General features: G+C 29.5%; 1 protein-coding gene across 3 annotated transcripts in view; it reads right to left on the reverse strand.

Moving 5' to 3' along the window:
- Nucleotides 1-20,237, reverse strand: part of LOC107436403 (X-linked retinitis pigmentosa GTPase regulator) — a 42,538-nt gene that overhangs the window by 2,660 nt on the left and 19,641 nt on the right. The window contains exons 9-16 of one of the 3 annotated variants that reach the window (XM_087164171.1): nt 18,959-19,086; nt 12,702-12,833; nt 10,443-10,542; nt 6,969-7,159; nt 4,935-5,054; nt 3,388-3,460; nt 3,192-3,235; nt 564-629 (exon numbers count right to left, since the gene is read on the reverse strand). In XM_087164171.1, the coding sequence (XP_087020297.1) occupies nt 564-629; nt 3,192-3,235; nt 3,388-3,460; nt 4,935-5,054; nt 6,969-7,159; nt 10,443-10,542; nt 12,702-12,833; nt 18,959-19,086 (854 nt within the window). Of the gene's footprint in view, nt 1-563; nt 639-3,191; nt 3,236-3,387; nt 3,461-4,934; nt 5,055-6,968; nt 7,160-10,442; nt 10,543-12,701; nt 12,834-18,958; nt 19,087-20,237 lie in introns of all 3 variants that reach the window. The other 2 variants (XM_087164170.1, XM_087164172.1) reach the window with 2 other exon arrangements.

Raw genomic sequence — 20,237 nt, forward strand, 5'->3', positions numbered from 1 at the left:
ATAAACCCACCAGAAGTAAATGTGGCTAATTAGACTCAGCTCTAAACTTATGTTAAAGAGCAAAAGTGGACTAAAACTATTGGTTGACCACAGAATCTAAAACGTTTAGTTTTGACCTATTTCAGGTTCATCTTCATTTAAAATAGTAAAAATAGTCACTCCAAGAAAACCCATTAGCTTTTAAGCCAACTAGTATCTAACTGATGCATAATATAAAACACCACAAAAATATGGTCCTACATACTTTACCAGTCGCTTAGCCAGCTGCCAGGATCAAACTCACAATTCCAACTTTCTACCAGCAGAGTGAGGATTTTCATCATTAAAAAAGTTTGGTTTTATTTTGCCAATATAAATCTGCCTACACCAAACTTTTTTTTACTTTTATATATTTTTGGATGGAGAATTATGTGTTCCAAAGAACTTGTGTAACTTTTTTCATGTCCCTTCTACAATTCTTGGCGCATTTGATGCACAATAGCGAGCAAGTAGAACCACTGTTCACATAACACTTAGATGGATACTAACTAAAAACATAAATGTAACAAAATAAAAGTTTTTACCTTTTCTTCTTTAAGGCCTTCTAAACTTGTTGATTTACTTTCATTATCATAAAAGTGACTCTTCACCTGTAAGTGCTGTTTATATATATGTACAAAATATACATATAACATATTACACAAAAAGTAAACTAGATAAAAAGTAAAACAGTAACAAAAATTTCTAAAACTTTTTTTTGTGAATTATGATAATAAATCTCTTTTCGAGGATGAAGTTAAAGTAAGAAATACATAATAATTAGGAATAAGAAACAAATTGACGAATTGAAGTCAGTAGATACTAGTATTTAATTTTATAGTAAAGCCCATCTTAATAAGGTAAATAAAGCAAAAAATTAATACAGTCAAACCTCGCTATGGTGAACACGGTTTATAGTGAACTCCCGGATATAGTGAACGAATTGTTCGGTCCGTGCCTTGCTATACACATGTAATGTTATTTTTTGTGGATATAGTGAACCAAAAAAGTGAAGAAGTTGGATATAATGAACTTTTTTCTGTCTTCAACTGATTTTTTTCTTAATTTTTTTTGTAATAATTTTGAAATTTCTACTTCAAAATAAATACATATACCGATTTTTGAAACGATTTATAGAGGGGTATGTAGCGATAAGCATTTTTTCTTGTTTTCTTCTTTTATCTCATTTTCCCATCCCTAAGCAAACCAAGCAGATGTTTCCAACTCAGGCAGATGATGCACCTGTAAGGTGTCAGTGGGATCAATATGCATTTTCTGTCAGAGGGAATGAGTAATTATTAGTCAAAGGGTGGGACACTAATATGTGTTGATAAGGCCCTCATTTCAACTCCTTTTTGCTCTCAGTTCATTTAAAAAAATCCTGCAAACAAGTGTCGCAAATTTAACTATGGCGAGCAGTAAACGTAAAACGTTCTCCATTGATGATAAAATGATGGGCATAATCAGAAAAAATTGAAAATGGATGCAATCAAGTTGATATTTGCAGGGAATATAAACTATCCAAATACATATGTAACATATGGAAGAATAGGCAATTAATAATTTCTGCTCATGAAAAAAATTTAGATGGCTGAAAAAAGCAGATCACAAGGATGTTGAAGAAGCATTACTGAAGTGGTTCACCAATCGAAGTATCTGGACAAATGTCGATGAATTTGCTAAGCGATTTTATGAGACTACTTTTATATGCTCGAATGGCAGGTTAGACAGGTTTAAAAAGCGGAATAAAAGAAATTCAGGAAAAATTATCTGATAGTCAAGAAGTGTTTCCATATCTGATGTTGAGGATCGCTCATCAGCTAAAAATTACTAATTTTTTGTTGCACGCAAGACAAAGAGTAATGAGAAATAACACATTTTTTGCTATTACATAATATTTTTCAGACATTTATTTGAATAATGTGCAATAAAAGGGAGGAGTTTGGGAGCCATTAGTTAAATTGCTTGAGTGACGGATACAGTGAACTCCCGGTTATAGTGAACCAAAATTTAATCCATAAATCCATAATAATTCGAAAGCTGAAAAATACATTTTTTCTCTTAGAAAGAAACATTAATATCATAAATGCGCTTAAACTGATGTTGATTTTTTATCTTTATAAATGACTCAATGAATAAAAATTTAGCAAAAAGGTGAAAATTTCTTTTTTTTTCTTCACTTTAGTATTTTGCTATAATGTTATTGTAACAGAAAACCTGTCCTTTATATAGCACAATATTTTGAGAATACAACTTCTACAAACTCCTACGAAATTCAAGAAAGAATGTTATTTTCAAAAAATTCCAATGGGTATATCTCAATTTTATTTTTAATAAAACTTGTTTTAAAATTTCATAATTTAAGTATTCAAGATGCTTCCTAGTATAAAAACTTTATGATAGTAAAAATTCTTTTAATCTAGTCATAAAAAATTTCAAAAAAAGAAAGGAATTGATTTACAAAAGTTCATTTTAATTGCAAATTAAATGTTTAATTCCAAATAAGTGCACAGTTAATTTTCAACCTAAATGCTAATTTGTTTTCATATAGTATTTTTCAGACAATCAAAAGTATAGTTTGTCTAAAGTAAGAACTCCCCATGCCATTCGTCTGAACCCGTGGAGGTGACCATGGTAACGAGGTACAACTATTTAAAATAGGGGTGTGGGGTCATTGTTTAGGACAGGTTTTGGCTCAAGTCAGCGCCAGAAAGGGAATATTTTCTTCGGTCTGTTGTGTTAGCCCTAGAGTGAAGAGAAGCTACCCTTTCTGAAGAGCGCCATTCTTGTTTCCATGGCAGCAGACAGCCTGACTTTGTGACAGTGGGAGTTCTTACCGTAGACAAACTATACTATTAAGTTAATTTACTTTAAGTTATTTTACTAAAATGTCCGAATAAACACACTAACAACATTTTATACTGAGCAACAAAGGGCTTTTTCATTCACTGCAAAACTCATTTTTGCCTAATCTATCTAAAGAGCAAAACTTTTGATGAGCAAACATTTTAACATTTTTTGCATCAATCTAAACACTTTTTTCTTAAAAAATAAATAAATAAATAAATAAAAATACTCTGGCCAAAGATTTTTCAAAAATTTATTAAACAGAAGTTAATTAATTCAACCAGAAACAGAAATTCATCAAATGAAACTTTAAACTTTTTACTTACTTCAGAAGATGGTACTTTTGTTAAAGGTACAACATTTGTTGAATCTAAAATAGGAAATAAAAGCTTATTTAAATATACAATGTATCTATAAAAAGATTTTTGAATTGAATTTGTGTAAGAATGTTTTTTATAGATATTGAAAAATTATTTTTTTACACAAAACTTGACTGTAATGGCTTTAAGAAGAAAAACTTACCTGGAATATTTTCTTTTTCTGAATGGGGTTGTACAGTAATGTCATCAATGTACGTTATAAAACTAGAAGAATTCTGTAAATAAAAATATTCCAAGTATATTTTCTTTAAAATTATAGCAGTAAAAAATAGATTAAAAGTGCGGTGCTCACCACTCTCACCTTGGCGAGTTAAGGTTTTCAGACAAAAGCATTTCTGTGATAAAATATTCTCCGTCAATTGAAGAACTCTCACTTACCTTTTCTACTGCTTTGCTAGCTAGCTTGGTTGCTGGACGACCAATAATGTATTATTTGGTAAAAAATGTTATCTATATTTTATATTTAACAAAATTAATAAATGTTACATTTGTCAAAATTTTACTAATTTTATGAGTAAAATATTCTATGAGAAATTAGCATTTCAGTTGGAATTCTGTGTTTATAAACTTGAAAACAACATGATATAAAAAGTGTCTCATGGTTCAATGCAGTAACTTGTATAAATTACAGTTACAGAGGACAGGCAGATCGTTTATAAAAAGTGGGTAAGAGGAATGTTTTTTCATTTTCTTTTTTCAATGCTGAATCTAGTACAACAACCAAAGGAGATTTCCCGCTCTTTTTGAGTTATGCAAAAAGCGCAGGAAATCAACTCTGGTGAACCTACAGGAAACCTACTACTATTATCCCTAACTACAGTGATCTGAGTTAGCAAACGAAGTTAAGAAAAACATTGGGAGAGTAAAATTGTTACACACTCATCACCTATTTTGTTTTTATGATAAGTGGTTCTCTTTCATATTTCCCTTCCCCGGGAACAAAAAGAGCCCCTCAGTAGACCTTGACGTCTTCTTATCGAGCCCAGGTGAAAAAGTTAAATTTTCAATTTCAAATAAGTATTTTAGACAAATAATATTAACGAATATATAATATGAAGTACAGTTTTGACTTTTCTTATTGATAACGTCATGTGGATCTTAATATAGAAGTCATTTTAATGTTAATGATTTTTTCCTACATTCCATTATTGGAAGAAATATTTTAAGAAAACTCTGTCACCCACAAAATTATTTTATAGGTTTATTAGGTACTTACAGATGTCATTAGTTTAAGCAAAAAAAAAAAAAAAAAAAAAAAAAAGCAGCAGCTTTACATTTTATTTTAATCTAGACAATTCTGTAAAACAAAACAAAAAATTGTCTATATTAGATTTTATTTATAGAACATGTTTTAAAATATGATATTATTAATAATATTTCTAAAATAAAATAAAAGTTTTAAAAAATCTATAAAGGTATTTTAGCATTATTTAAAAAATCAAAAGATAAAATGAATTTTTAACATACATTTTATTAATAGAGTCATAGAGTATAAATATTTATTAATACAACCATTGTTTGATTTTTTTTTTTTTTTTGTTGTCAAAATAAATTTCTTCAACAATTTCATTTATGATTTATTAAATATCCAAATATCATTTCAAAATCATAAAGAAAATAAACTTACAAATTTTTCTATTGATTATTTTAACCAATTTTTTTTTAAAAATATATAAATACCAAACATACCATAGTTTCTTTTTTTGGAACTTCTTCACACTGATCAGATATTTTACTTGGAACATTATTATTATCTGGCACAGTAGGACGGATTAGAATTGTATTATCAATTCTTACCAGTGTATGAGTCTAAAAAAAAAAATTTAATGTTTAAATAAAACAATGTTTGAAACTATATTGCATTATAAATTGGACAAGAAGTGAAGTATTTTATTTAAAAAATGTGACACGATATTTAAAATAAGACAATAATCATAATGATAAAATAACCAAGTGGTATCTTTTCTAAAAATAAGTTTCTTCTTTTATTTTTTTTTAAGCAAAAAACAATGTTGGGGATAGGTAAGTTCCTGCAGTAAACATGCGTTTTTACTGTAGCTTAGTTATACACAGTGCAAATTGGCAAAAGTGATTTCTAAAGCGGCACATTATATTTTTAATTTCTTTCTCAACAAAAAATCTTGATGTTTTCTTTGCTTTTCAGAAAAAGTCACAAATCAAATGTAAAGTATTTTGCACTATTTTAAAGAGTAACAGATACAGAAATTATTTATGTTCTAAAACATAGGGTTCACATTGCAAAGTTTCAAAATTAATTTCTATATTCTCTTTTTTTAAAAGTTTAAAGGTTAGCATTCTTCATGAAATTTTATTAAAACATAAAAAGAATTCAATATTCAATTGCCCTTATTGAAACAAAAAATCGCAGCATGAAGACATTGTTTGAGTTATGCTGTGCTTTAATTTTTATCCTATTGCTATATTTCTCTATCACCAATGCTACAATATTGCAACATTTTTCATTAAGACGTTCAAACAAATACTTCGTTTTATTAGAGTAAAGAGCTGATTGGATCTCTGCTTAATACATATCTTGAATCAATTATTTTGAAATTGTACTATAATATATAAATAATACATTAATAATGTTATGTAAATAATTTTGATGAAGTTATTCACTTGCTTCTGAGGTATACCAAATACTGCAGGTTTCATCATTGAGTGTTTTTAATCAAGTAATGATTATAAATAATTTCAAATGAAAATGTCAACTTTTCAAGATATTGATTGTACAGTTTGAATAGATATCAGAAGCATAATGAAAATAATGTTTTGTTAAGATTGTATTTACATACTCCATACATATCTTACTAAACTATGAGTAGGGTAAGCAACTTGTGAAAGATAAAAACATAATAAAAGTTGAAAAAAATTTTTTTTTGGTTAATTGTACTTAAAAGTTTATCAATAATTAAGGGATGAGAGGAATAATACCAATAATGCAATTTTACTTCAAGAACTGTATATTTCAATACAGATAAGTGTAACAAATTATATTTTGGAACTTATTTGGAAAAAATAATTTAACTTAGGTTGACTCAGCTTTTCATCCCTTAAGTGGGTCAATAAATGAGTACCAAGCATGCTTGGGAACTGAACACTGGCGGTTTCGCGTTCGGCTGACCATCTAACCAGAACATCTGCTCCTGCATCCAAGAGCCCAAGGTGAAGAAAACTGAGATGGGAAAAGTAGGCCTTGGCCCTCTATGGGCTGTCACGCCACTGAGTTTAGTTTTAAATAATCTGTCTAATCTATTTCAAAAATTTAATAATAATTACTTGCAGAAGTATTAAGTATAATGCAATTTTCCAAAAAAAAATAAATAAATACTTTCTAAAACAGATTTGACAAAAGTATTTTGTTTTGAAGTTTAATTGATACAATATTGAAAAGGTGAGTGCAAACAAGTTTGTTTGAGGCAGAAATCACAACAGTGCAATAAAATGCTACGGATAACAGAAAAATACAAAAAAAAAAAAAAAAAAAAAAGAAAAGAAAAAAAAAAAAAAAAAAAAAAAAAGAATATCAATCAGAACAGGATAAGTTTTTTTAAAACAACATATTTTCTCCCCAGTTTTTTCTCAATGCTATTTCAAGTTTTAGAAGTTTTTAGTTTTGTTTACTAGTTTATTAGTTCTTGTTAGTCGTTTATTAGTTTTAAAAATTAGAAATTCATTTGGAACAAATGGCTACAATCTTACTCTATTCAACTCAGGCACTTCAGATTCATCTGAATCAATGTCACTATCTACATGTCTAATGCTTTCATCATTCTCAACTTCACATAAAATGGATTCTGGCCGCCTCTCCAGCTTTGTCAGAACTTCATCTTCTTCATCCGATAAATTTTCCTCACAAGAATTACTTTTCAAAGCTACATACCAAACAGCCCCTGTTTCAAAAATTGAAGTTTACATATTTTAATTAAGTAAATTTTATAGTTTACTTTTTAAAAAAAATAAAGGCTAGGACATAATAAATTAAACCATTTGATGCAATAGGTGATGCAATACTACATACACAATTACTTAGTATTAATTAGAATAATAATAAAAATGCTGAAATGACAACACACAGAAATGAAGAAAGCTTTAGCTCATATTTTGAATAATTTCTATGACATTGACTACGGTTTAAGTAAAAATATTAGAATTTTTTTCTAGAATCTGAAATTATAGATTGCAAGAAAATGCTGAATATTGATGATAAATTGTGGAAATCTTCTGACAGTCCTAGAAATTGAACTAAACTGCTAAAAATAAAAAAGAGAAAAGAAATAGAATCCACTAAATATGGAATCCTTCTAATTAATCATGTACATTAAGTAATTGCAAGAAATTATAAGAGAACTCGTCATAATCATTTAAGCAAAATTACATGTCACTTTCAGCAACCAACAATTTGCCAAAAAATCAATACATGCAGATTTTTTATTCTTTTTTGTCGGTATTGCTTGAAACTCTATCAGGATAGCCACTCTCCAGAGAAAACAAAATTCCCTAAGGTATTCATAAAAAAATTAAAATATTTTACTACTACCAGGGTTCCCACTCTATGATGAGATTGAAATTCAAGGACTTTCCAGGACTTTTCAAGGACCTCAACAAAATTTTCAAGGACCTTAATCAAAGACCAATTTTAAAAATTATTCTCTTCTATTTTACTAGAAGCAACAATGCTTGTTGTGGCAATAATTAATTTCAAATATAATACCTAAATGCTGTGCCTATATAGAGAGAAGAGAGTATATGTATTATGGACTAAAATTTATATATTTTTAAAAAAAACCCTACTGGTTTTACATATTAATTCACAAAATCATTTTCAGCACAATCTATAACTAATGGTAATGAGGTGTTAATGGTGAAATCCTTTAATCCTGTGTATTTCCATGTGAAAGCTGCATGAAAGACAGAGCTAAATCTTAGGTATTCCATATTCCATGACTATTCCATAACCCCCTCCTCTCCTCTATTAAACATCGTTTCTGAAATTATTCATCCATAATTTACACAACCTTCTCTAAATGTTATGCAGCAACAATTCTTTCTGAAAATAAAAATTAGAAGCAACATATCCCATTTTCACCATGTTTAAAAGCATTATTCGTTATGTGTAATCCACAATTGCCAATGAATATGACCTGGTGGGAATATTTCTCTTTTAATTCACACTGAAGCTTCTAATAGAATTTCCAATTGACATAGGGTCCATCCATGGATAATTGAAGTATTTTAGAGAGCTTTTAACCATCATCCATGCATTTGTAAAAAGAGGACAAAATATTTTCTGCAGTTCCATGACCCATAAATTGGGAGGTAAGATACTTAGTGCAAACTTTATTATCAATTCCTTACCATAATGTCCATCTGCTTAGATTGTAGAGACTGATTTAACGTCTCATCAAAGAGTACAATGTAGCAATCAACATTCTTCAGATCATTTATAAGAATCCCTTTGAAGTATAGTGCCAATCCAAAGGAGCCCAAATAGGCTCACTTTGTGGCACTACAAAAAAAATTTCTCGCTATACAGCTATCAGCAAACATTTTGGAGAGCAATTTACTAATCCCTTCACAGGAGTTACATGAATAATTACTAGTGATGCACTTCAGACTCCAGAGAATTTCAGCGTCAAGCACATTCCTTTTGACCAGATAAGAAGACAATGTTACCTTGGCCACTAAAGTTTCTGTTTCACATGGGGCACACGATGTTTAAGGAGCATTTACAACAGATGAATTAGATGTTGATGTCTTTGGAAAAAGAGAACTCAGGGCATAAGACTGCTTTTTTGTTTTACCTTTCTTTCATGTGTGATTTCAGAGCAGATTCTTCCATTTTCGCGATATCGATCTCCTTCATGTATAATCGGCACTTGGCTCTGAACTTCTTTTCGGGCATCGATAAAATCCATTCTTTATAAGCTTGATTATCCATCCATTGGGGATTAAAATAGCACTTCCCAGGCATAACTAGTCTAAACTACATAACACAAATACGAAGTCGTGCCTTTGCGAATACGCTTTACAATAAAGTTTCGAAATGACGCAAACGTAAGGACAAGTGCGGATCGTAAAACGGCAAATTTATTGAAAACTACAAGGTACATATTGTTATGAAATTCGAGAGTATTCCAGTTTCGATAAGAAAAAAGAAGATCTAAGCATATGCGACAGAAGATGAAGTGGAGTCTCGCCCCGAACGCACTGATTGTCTGCTGTGCTCCGCGCGCTTGGCAGACACCAAGACGCTAGGCCCGGTTAGAAACGGTGGCGTTAAAAACCACGTGAGAGAGCTCGGGAACAAAACAGAAAGAACGAGAAAGATCCGCGGGTGTTTTATAAAAAGGGCCGTCGTCAGTATTGGACAAATTCAAGGACCTATCAAGTTTTTCAAGGACCTAAGACGTTTTTCAAGCACTTTCAAGGACCTAAATTTAGCAACAAAAAAATTCAAGGACTTTCAAGAACTCTCAAGGACAGTGGGAACCCTGACTACCACAATTATAGTAGCAATTTAAAAATTTACACACATGCATTAAGAGCTAAATACTGAAGGAAAAATGAAATTAAAATTGCTACTCTTTTACATTAAAATTGTTCATTGTTTCAAACCTAACATTTCTCGATATTGAAAAAAAAAATTATGATTCATATCAAAAATTTTCCTTCTAAATTTTATTAAACATTGCCTGTTTTTTAAAAATAAGTATTTATTGTCCTAATGTTTCAAAATGTAAGAAAACTGAAATTATTTACTGGAATAAATTAAAATGAAAAAGAAATTGATTAAAATAACATTGATGACAAGAAAAACCAATAAAAGCAAGGACAGGATAAGATTTAAAATATACAATTTGACACATAAAGAGTAAAATAATAAATTGAAACACTTTATTTAGTGTAAATATAATGATGCCATATTCATTGAAATGAATATGGCAAGATATACTGCTAATTGAAAATATCTAAAAAAAAATTCATAGTTAAGGGCAAATTTACAGAGGCATTTTCATATCCCCTAAGAATTCTAGACCCTGTTTTTAGAGTGATAACATTGTCACTTCCTGCTTTGTCATTTCTATTTCTGACAAAATTTTAATCAGTAGGATTATTCAACTAAAGAATCATTCATTGCTGAACTGGATTCATATTCATATAATTCTTAAATACCTTTAGATAAACTGGGCAGTTTTTGACGGTATTCAGCTTTCAGTGTTGGGGAAAATGTTTCACTCTTGTTGCTATGAGACGAAATCGGGGGTAATTTGGCCTATAAAGAAATAAATAGTTTCAGTTGAGGAAAGAATTTTAAATTATAGTGTTTAATAAATTTATTTTAAATAATTTTATTATAGTGTTTAATAAATATATTTTAAATAATTTTATTTAAAAAAGAAGTAAAAAAAATTCAGATTTTCAGAAAGTGAATAGTAATATTAATGTCTGTTGAAGCACATTTGATAAATTGTTATAAACATGTTAATAAATTGTTAAAAAATATATTTTTATAAACTGTTATAAACTGAAATAAAATTGTTATCAACATGTTGTTTTATATAACAGTTTACAGCAGAATTGTATTTTTATGATTACATTAAAAAAAATTTTTGGAATGATGTTCATAATTTTTGTGATAAAATAGAAATTTAAATGTGCATATAATGTTATTTTTTGTTATCACACAACTGATTACAATATTTCAGTACTTTTAAATGCATAACTTTCAACAAGATAACTCAAAGTTTGAACCATATTATTAAAAAGTAGTTGAATTACATATCATTACTGTAAAAAAAGTGAAGAAGTTTCACAAAAAAGTTTATTTTCTACTTTTCATAAACATAAAATAAGAAACTCATAAATTTAAAATTATAATGATCTATGGTTATAATTCAAAATAACACTACTTTTTATGGGATACTTTTAAAATAATTACTTAATTAAAATTTTCACATAATATATATATAATATATATATATTATATGTAAATTTATTTATATATATATATATGTAATAAGCGAGACAACAACCTCTATGTTATCCCGCCAGATGTCGCTCGTCTGAACGAAAGGCATAGAACTTTCTTGATGTAAATGAAGAGAGTCAGTTGGAATTGTCTGTTGAAGTAGTTTCTAAGTGAAACTGATAATCTTAGTGATTAAGACTCTAAGTGACTATAATATTAGTTAATTGAAATATGTTTCTGTGTGAAACTGGAACCTGTGTGGTTCGATCTCAATTGTTTAAGAGTCTGTGTATATATATATATATATATATATATATATATATATATATATATATATATATATATATATATATATATATATATATATATATATACATACAAAGAGACCTCAGTTAAGTGGACACTCATGGGACTGAAAAAATTGTCCATTTAGGAGAAATGTTCCTTTACAACGGGAAATGTCCGTTTACAGGAAGGGTACCCTAATAACAAAGTTTATCACTGTAAAGTGCTTTTATAATATTTTCAATGATATAGAAATAATTAAATACTATACAATAACTATCTACAGAGATATTTATTTAAACTTTAAAAAATATTTTTTCTATACAAAAAGAATATATGAAAACATTTGATATAAATACATAATTCTAGATGTACCTACAGATAAATGAATATAATCTTCCTATTAACACAGACATTCAAGTTAGTCATATGATAACGCATAGGAGCTTTTAATCCTCAGCCGGTTTCAATTATTAGGTGTACACCTGCTAATACCTACCCATTACTTAATAGGAAACGTGGATAAATCCTTGAAAGTAAATCTCCTGTGACTCACAGAAAACCATGCAATGAATGAGCAGTATCATTTTCTCTCCTTTTTTTGCAAAGATAAGGCAAGGTGACAGGAGAAAGAGTAATTCTTCAGTAGTGAAACAGCTTAACAATATTTTTAGTTATGGAAAAGGCAAAAAATTTGCATGCTTTAAAAATGATGAAAAGTTGTATACTTTTTTTCTTGCAATTTAAAGCGAAATTTTTTTTTCTTCTTCCGAATTTAGAAAAAACAGTGTCCGGTTTGAAGAGATAGAAAATAACGTATCAGAGCAAAGACTGTGTCCGGTGACGGAAGTGCGTGCAATAAGGAGAATGCACGTAATGGTTTATTCATAGAAGATTCATGGTAAATTAAAAATATGTGCGTATTGAGAGCCTTCCATTTCGCAGGAGTGTCCATAATAGGAGATTTCATTGTATATATATATATATATAATTTACAAATATAGCTTAATAACAACAGTGAAAAATCTTTCTTACTAATTAGTATTAATCTTTTGCTATGGCTTTGAGAACGTAATTAATAAATCTATACTGCATATTTTTTATAATTACCAAATTATTGATAATTTAATAAAAGTTTATTAATCATAGATTTCATTTGCATAACATATTATACTTACACTTTTCAACCTTCTCCTTTCTCTGGCAGAGGTTACTTCAGTTTCAATAGGAACAGTATATTGTTGTGAAGGAGAAGAAGCTGCAACTTGCTTAACTGCTAAAACCAAAGTGTGACAACCACCACAGGCTACCTTTAAATATATATATATATATATATATATATATATATATATATATATATATATATATATATATATATATATATATATATATATGTAATAAGCGAGACAACAGCCTCTATGTTATCCCGCCAGATGTCGCTCTCAGGAACAGGAACTTTCTCGATGTAAATGAAGAGAGTTAGTCAGTTGATGTGTAGTTTCTAAGTGAAACTGGTTGTTTTTAGGTAAAACCTGAAACCTGTGTGGTTTGAACCTAAGTGGTTAGAGTCTATGTGACTCATGTTATTATTGAGGAATAAATACTATTGTTATTGTTATTGATTATATGGTTGATTGAATTAGTTAATGGTAACCAAGGCATTTACATTTGGTGTCAGAAGCTACCCCGCCATGTGAGTACAGAATTTTCTTTTTTTCTGTATCTTAAAGAATAAAATAATGACTTTTCTGTCGAGAGCTAGAAAGGAGGACTTGATTAAATTAGCTGAGGAATTAACTGTTGATGTGCCCCCTGCAGCAAAAATTATAGAAATAATTAAATGTATAACTTCATGTAAAGAATATAACGAGGAGGTAACGAAAAACCTCTTAGAAACAATTGTTTCCGAAAGACTAGAAAAAGAAAGATTAGCTAATGAAAAAGAAAGATTAGCGCAAGAAATTCAACTTGAGAAATTAAAATCGGATAATTTAAATAAACAAAATGGAACTCATGTAACTACCACAGACACATTTAAATCTAGTGATCTATCTAAATTAATCAAAAGTTTTGATGCTAATGAAACAGATATAAGCACATATTTGTTATTGTTTGAACGCCAAGCTACGAGAATAAACATAGATAAAAAAGAATTCGTTACTTATTTAATGGGACTTTTACCGCTTAGTATCGTCCAAATTATAGCTCAAGAGCCAGAAGAACCCACTTCGAACTATGATTACGTAAAAACTTTGTTATTGAAACGTTTTAAACTTTCCCCGGAACAATTTAGACAAAAATTTATTTACCACAAAAAAGAACATAATGTTTCTTGGCGAGATTTCGCTTATGAACTACAACATTATTTCGAAGAATGGATAACCGGCATCAAAATTGCAGATTTTAAAAGTCTTAAAGAACTAATGATAGTGGATCAATTGAAACGAAAATTGCCGTCGGAAATTCGTGATCATTTTATAGATGATTTACATAAGATCATTGAACTGAAACCTTTCATAGAGCAATTAGAAACATATGAAACCGCAAGAATCCGAGTAAACAAAAGTGATAATAAATTTAAAAAAAACTACCTCCCACCAAAACAAAACAAAGATCTCTCAGCCTCCTCTCAAGCTCCAGCTTTCAATATCAATGCATCATGTTTTTACCCTACCAAAAATAAATTTTTGAATACGAAATGCTATACATGTAATAAGTACGGCCATATAAGTATAAATTGTGATAAAAATGTGGTTAAATGTAGACATTGTAATAAAACTGGCCATAAAAGCAATGAATGCTCAGAAAAGAAAGTACTTCATCACAGTGTTCAAAATACAAGAATTTTGAAACAAATATTCATTTTTAATTATGAAATTTCAGCAGTTTGTGACACTGGTTCAGAAATTAGTATGTGTAGCCCTTCACTCTTTCAAAAGTTAGGGTATATTCCTCTTAAACCCCCCGCTATTGTTGTAACAGGTATCAGTTCAGAACAAATTTCCCCCCTTGGATATTTTAATGCGGATGTAAGCATTGATAATTTTGTTTTAAATGCTAATATTTATGTAGTAGAAAACATGCAATTTGATTTTATTTTGGGAATGGATATTTTAAGTTGCTTAGACATTCATTTTTCTAACGGTCAACTTACTGTTCAAAATTCAAGCATACCGAAAGTAGTAAATATAAATCGCATAATTCCTTGCGAAAGTAAAAACATTCATTTTATTCCCCACCAAAGCGGAAATCAAAGCGCAAACATTTCTTTCACTGCTCCGTTCAAGGTTAGCAATAAAACACATTCACCCACTCCTATGTTAATTTATGATCAAAGAAATTCTCACTCTTCTGATTCTGTTTTGACTTCGGAAAATTCGAATAGTAATAAGGCTTCACCCAATTATGAAACTGAAACTTTTGTAAACTCAGTCGCAGCGTCTCCTTTCAAGGCTAGTGTAATGCCCAGATGCGATCCTTTAATTTATGATCAACAAATCGCTCCACTCTCAAATTGTTTTTATTCTTCGGATACTCTTCAGTCAAATAAATGTTCAAATAATTTAGAAGCTTTTTCTTTCTTAACTCAGATCTCAAATGTCATTGATCATAATGAATTCGATTTATCGCATATACTGAATAAGAAATTAAAGCAAAATTTAACTCTTTTGATTAATAATTATAAACCGTCTCAGATTAAATCCTCGGACATTAAAATGAATATTATTTTAAAGGATGAAATTCCCATTTCCCAACATGCTCGTCGTTTGTCATTTAAAGAGCGGGAAATAGTTGAAAAACAAATAGACACTTGGTTAAAAGATGGTGTTGTTCGTGAAAGTTGTTCAGATTTTTGTGCTCCTATAGTCCTTTGTAAAAAGAAAGATAATTCCACGCGAGTTTGCATCGATTATAGGAAATTAAATAAAAAAATTGTTCGAGATCGATTTCCCTTACCCCTTATGGAGGACATATTAGACCAATTAGGCGATGCGCAGGTAATTTCTTCTATTGATTTAAAAGCAGCCTTTCACCATTGTGAAATTGAAGAAAATAGCCGTAAATACACATCCTTTATTACGCATAATGGCCAATACGAATTTTTACGGGTACCATTTGGTTTGGCTAACAGTCCCAGTGTTTTTCAGAGATATATTTTACATGTTTTTAGAGAATTAATTAAAGATAAAACTTTAGTTATTTATTTAGATGACATTTTCATTCCAGCAAAAAATGATGAGGAAGGTTTTCAAAAATTAAAACGCGTTTTAAAAACAGCTGTTGATAACGGATTGGAATTAAATTTCAAGAAATGTCAATTTTTAAAACGTTCCATAGAATGTCTCGGTTACATAATTGAAAATGGCACGATTCGCCCTTCACCCTCTAAAACTTTAGCAGTTAAAAATTTCCCGGAACCTAAAACACATAAACAATTAATGAGTTTCCTTGGATTAACAGGATATTTCCGTAAATTTATCCCAAATTATAGCAAAATAGCTAAACCTCTCAGTGATTTGCTCAGAAATAATACTGATTTTAAATTCGATAATGAACAAAAAGAAGCTTTTCAAAAGCTCAAGATAGCCTTAACGAATGACCCAGTTCTTCATTTATATAGACAAAATTCTGAATTAGAGCTCCACACAGATGCCAGTAGTTTTGGTTTCGGAGCAGTTCTTCTTCAAAAAGCAGACAATGGTAAATTTTATCCTATCCATTATTTTAGTAAAAAAACGTCCCAACAACAAGAGAAATATAGTAGCTATGAGCTAGAAACTCTTGCTATAGTTGAAGCGCTTAAAAAATTTCGAAACTATTTGTTAGGTGTAAAGTTTAAAATTATAACCGACTGCGCTGCTTTGCAAAGCACAATGAGTAAAAAAGAAATCATCCCTAAAATTGCGCGGTGGGCGTTGTATCTTGAGGAGTTTCACTTTGATATGATACATCGGCCTGCTACTCAAATGAAGCATGTTGATGCCTTAAGCAGAAATGTCGCTCTTATAATTCAGCATGATGAGGTAACCATGAAAATAGCAGCTGCCCAAAAAGAGGATGAGCAAATAAACACTATTAAAACATTAATTGCCAATGGAAATGATAATATACACTTTATTAAAAATGACATTCTTTATCGATACGATAATGGCAGGGATCTTCTAGTAATACCAGACGCGATGCAAAATGATATCATTAAAGAAGTTCATAGTAAGGGACATTACGCACTCACTAAAACTGAAGAAGTTATTAAGCAAAATTATTATATTCCTGGTCTAAAAGCGAAAATACAATCTGTCCTAACAAACTGTGTTGACTGTATTCTATGCAACCGAAAGCGAGGAAAGAAAGAAGGTTTCTTAAACCCGATTCCTAAAGAAGATGTACCTTTAAGTACATACCACGTTGACTTTATAGGTCCATTGCCTTCAACAAAAAAGAAATATCAGCACATTTTTTCTGTGATTGATGGTTTTTCGAAATTTGTATGGCTTTACCCCGTCAAAAATGTAAGTGCTCAAGCAGCTTTAGAGAAATTGAGGTTACAACAGACAACTTTTGGTAATCCTTCCAGAATTATATCAGACCGTGGTGGTGCATATGTGTCTAAAGAATTTGAGGACTATTGTCAAGAAGAAGATATTCAACATATTCTTATTACTGCCGGAGTACCTCGTGGAAATGGCCAAGTAGAGAGATTGCACGAAACTCTTATCCCTATTCTCTCAAAGTTATCCATCGAAAATCCAATGGACTGGTATAAGCACGTAAACGATGTTCAGCGATTTATTAATAGTACAGTTTCCACCAGTACAAACAAAACACCTTTTCAACTTATGTTAGGAATACCCATGAAAAATAAAGAAGATTTACGGATTAAAGAAATTCTAACAGACGAATATGAAAACTACTTTATGAAACAACGAGAAGATCTTAGAAGTGATGCACAGCGACGAATTATGGAAATTCAACAGCAGAATAAATCAACCCACAACAGAAAATGTAAACAACCCCGCAAGTACAGAAAAGATGACTTAGTGGCGATTCAAAGAACACAATTTGGAACTGGTTTAAAATTGCGTCCCAAGTTTCATGGTCCTTACAAGATTGTTAAAGTGAAATCCAATGACCGATACGAAGTAGAAAAAGTTGGGCAACATGAAGGTCCTAACTTAACAACCACTGCTGTAGACTATATGAAGCCATGGACAAATTAGTGCATATTTACTGATGGGACGATGCAGCTTTGATTTTTTTTTCTTCAAAAAATTGCTATGTATTTGTTATGTTTGTTTTGTATACTGCTTTGTTTTTTTTTCTCTTTTCAGATTTTTTTTAGTCATTCTGTTTCGAGGACGAAACCCGTCAAAATGGCCGAGAATGTAATAAGCGAGACAACAGCCTCTATGTTATCCCGCCAGATGTCGCTCTCAGGAACAGGAATGTATTGGAACTTTCTCGATGTAAATGAAGAGAGTTAGTCAGTTGATGTGTAGTTTCTAAGTGAAACTGGTTGTTTTTAGGTAAAACCTGAAACCTGTGTGGTTTGAACCTAAGTGGTTAGAGTCTATGTGACTCATGTTATTATTGAGGAATAAATACTATTGTTATTGTTATTGATTATATGGTTGATTGAATTAGTTAATGGTAACCAAGGCATTTACATATATATATATATAATGTATGTATGTATGTACAAAGAACTAAGAAAATAAATAAGAAATATTAAAAAAATGTTAAATAGCTAATTATTACACTTTTAAAATTTTTGTTAATATTTATCTATTATGTCTATGTATAATACACAATGTATATACAATGTATACATTATGAGAATTAAAACGTGCAACACATATGAAACAAAATTCTATGAAAACCAGATGACCAACTCAGAGTAATGCAATACAAAAAATGCTTTCTAATCAATTGTAAGTTAGAAATTTTTTCACATTAAAACATAAGCATACCAGTTTTCAACAAATTATTATTTTTTTAAACCTCTAAATGCTCTAAGACTATAGCAAACTTTCACAAACTTTTTCCTGAAATACACTATCTTTTCACTAAATACAATAAAAAAAAATTAAAAAAATTTTCAACAAAACAGAATAGACCCAAACTAGCAACCAAGTGGTTTATTAATTAGAATATTTTTCAAAAAATAAACAACTTGACAAAAAATAAACTTAGAGAAACGAGAAAAAGTTAAAATTATCTATTTTTTGTTTTAAAATTTAATACACTTTTAGAATAATATAATATAGTAAGCAATCACTAGTATTATAACCAGAGAAAACATATACACTATAATTTAGTTTTTGGTTGATTAATACAAAGTTTAAGCATGTGAAAAACAGCTTACTTTCAACTATAGCAAAGGAATATATCAAAGAGTAAATTTTTATTTTTAATATTAATCTAAAAACTAACTAACCTGTTGAACTTGAAAGCCATTAAACCGAGATACTAATGTTGGAACAAATTGATTTGAACAATCATCAACTCCAAAAAGTCCTAACTTCCCATGCCTACCATTTCCACAAATATATAGTTGTCCTCTATCTGAAAATGATACAAAATAAACCTTTTAATAAATAAAGTAAAATATAGCTTTTTTTTAAAATTAAAGTTTCAGAAAAGTAACTTTAAATCTGATTTAGCTTTGAATCAATCCTTATAAAAACAATTTCTCGAACAATACAGGAAACAACAAACAAGTAACAAGAATAAAAGAACAACAATAATTTATTATGCAAACACAAAATATAATTTTAATGACAAAAGAGCTGGTAGCTGTTATCTGGCGGGTCAGTATCCTTTATAGAGACTGCTGAGATTTTTGTAAGATGTTTAACATCTCTGCTTTAATGTTTATGTGCTATTTTTACCTCCTCACCAATCTATCTCTTTATCATGCTAGCAATGATATTAAGTACAACTTAAGGAATAATTGAGTACTACTGCTAAAAATAAAAAAATGAAGACAATGCGATGAAATGTGTGACTTCGATTTCAATTAAAATAATTGCCTACCACGATACTTAGAAGTTTTTTTGGCTACCATGAAGGTGTATCATAATTACTTACAGGAAGATTTTAAAAATGTGCTCGTGTGTTTATGGAAATTGCTTATATTTGAATAAGGAACTATTGGTGACATCGTTTTTAGGTTTATATTAAATTTGATATCAAAATTATAAATTTGTACATTTTAAGTATGAATAAAAACAAATTAATACTCTCAATTAATATGTGGTAATAAATAATAAAATTTGCAATGAAAAAAAGTTTAAGTTGATAATAAACTGAAAAAAATTTTTTAATTTAACAATATTTTTCCCTAATCACATTTTTTTATCATATCAATCAGTTTTAGTATAATATAATACTGTAACTGTTATATATAATTACTGTATCCCAAAAGTGATGTAAAAAAGCTTACAGAAAAAAATGGAAAAATTCATGCTTGCATTTGCATAAAATTAATGTCATTTAGGATAAGTAGAATTTATTAGGAAGAAATGGAAAGTCTTATAAACCATATAAAAGGTAACTTAAATTTTCATAAAATTATTATCATGTAAAGGGCAGAAAAGCACAAAGGTTTATTCATAGTTCATAAAAACAAAAACATTGCTTTTAATAGTTTTTGTTAACATCTATTTATAGAAAAATATCATTTCAATATAAACACTTAAATATGCTTGAGCTGC

Source organism: Parasteatoda tepidariorum, chromosome 5 (genome assembly GCF_982258835.1).
Source record: "Parasteatoda tepidariorum strain Cologne lab strain chromosome 5, Ptep-v5.0, whole genome shotgun sequence".
NCBI classification, from domain to species: Eukaryota; Metazoa; Arthropoda; class Arachnida; order Araneae; family Theridiidae; genus Parasteatoda; species Parasteatoda tepidariorum.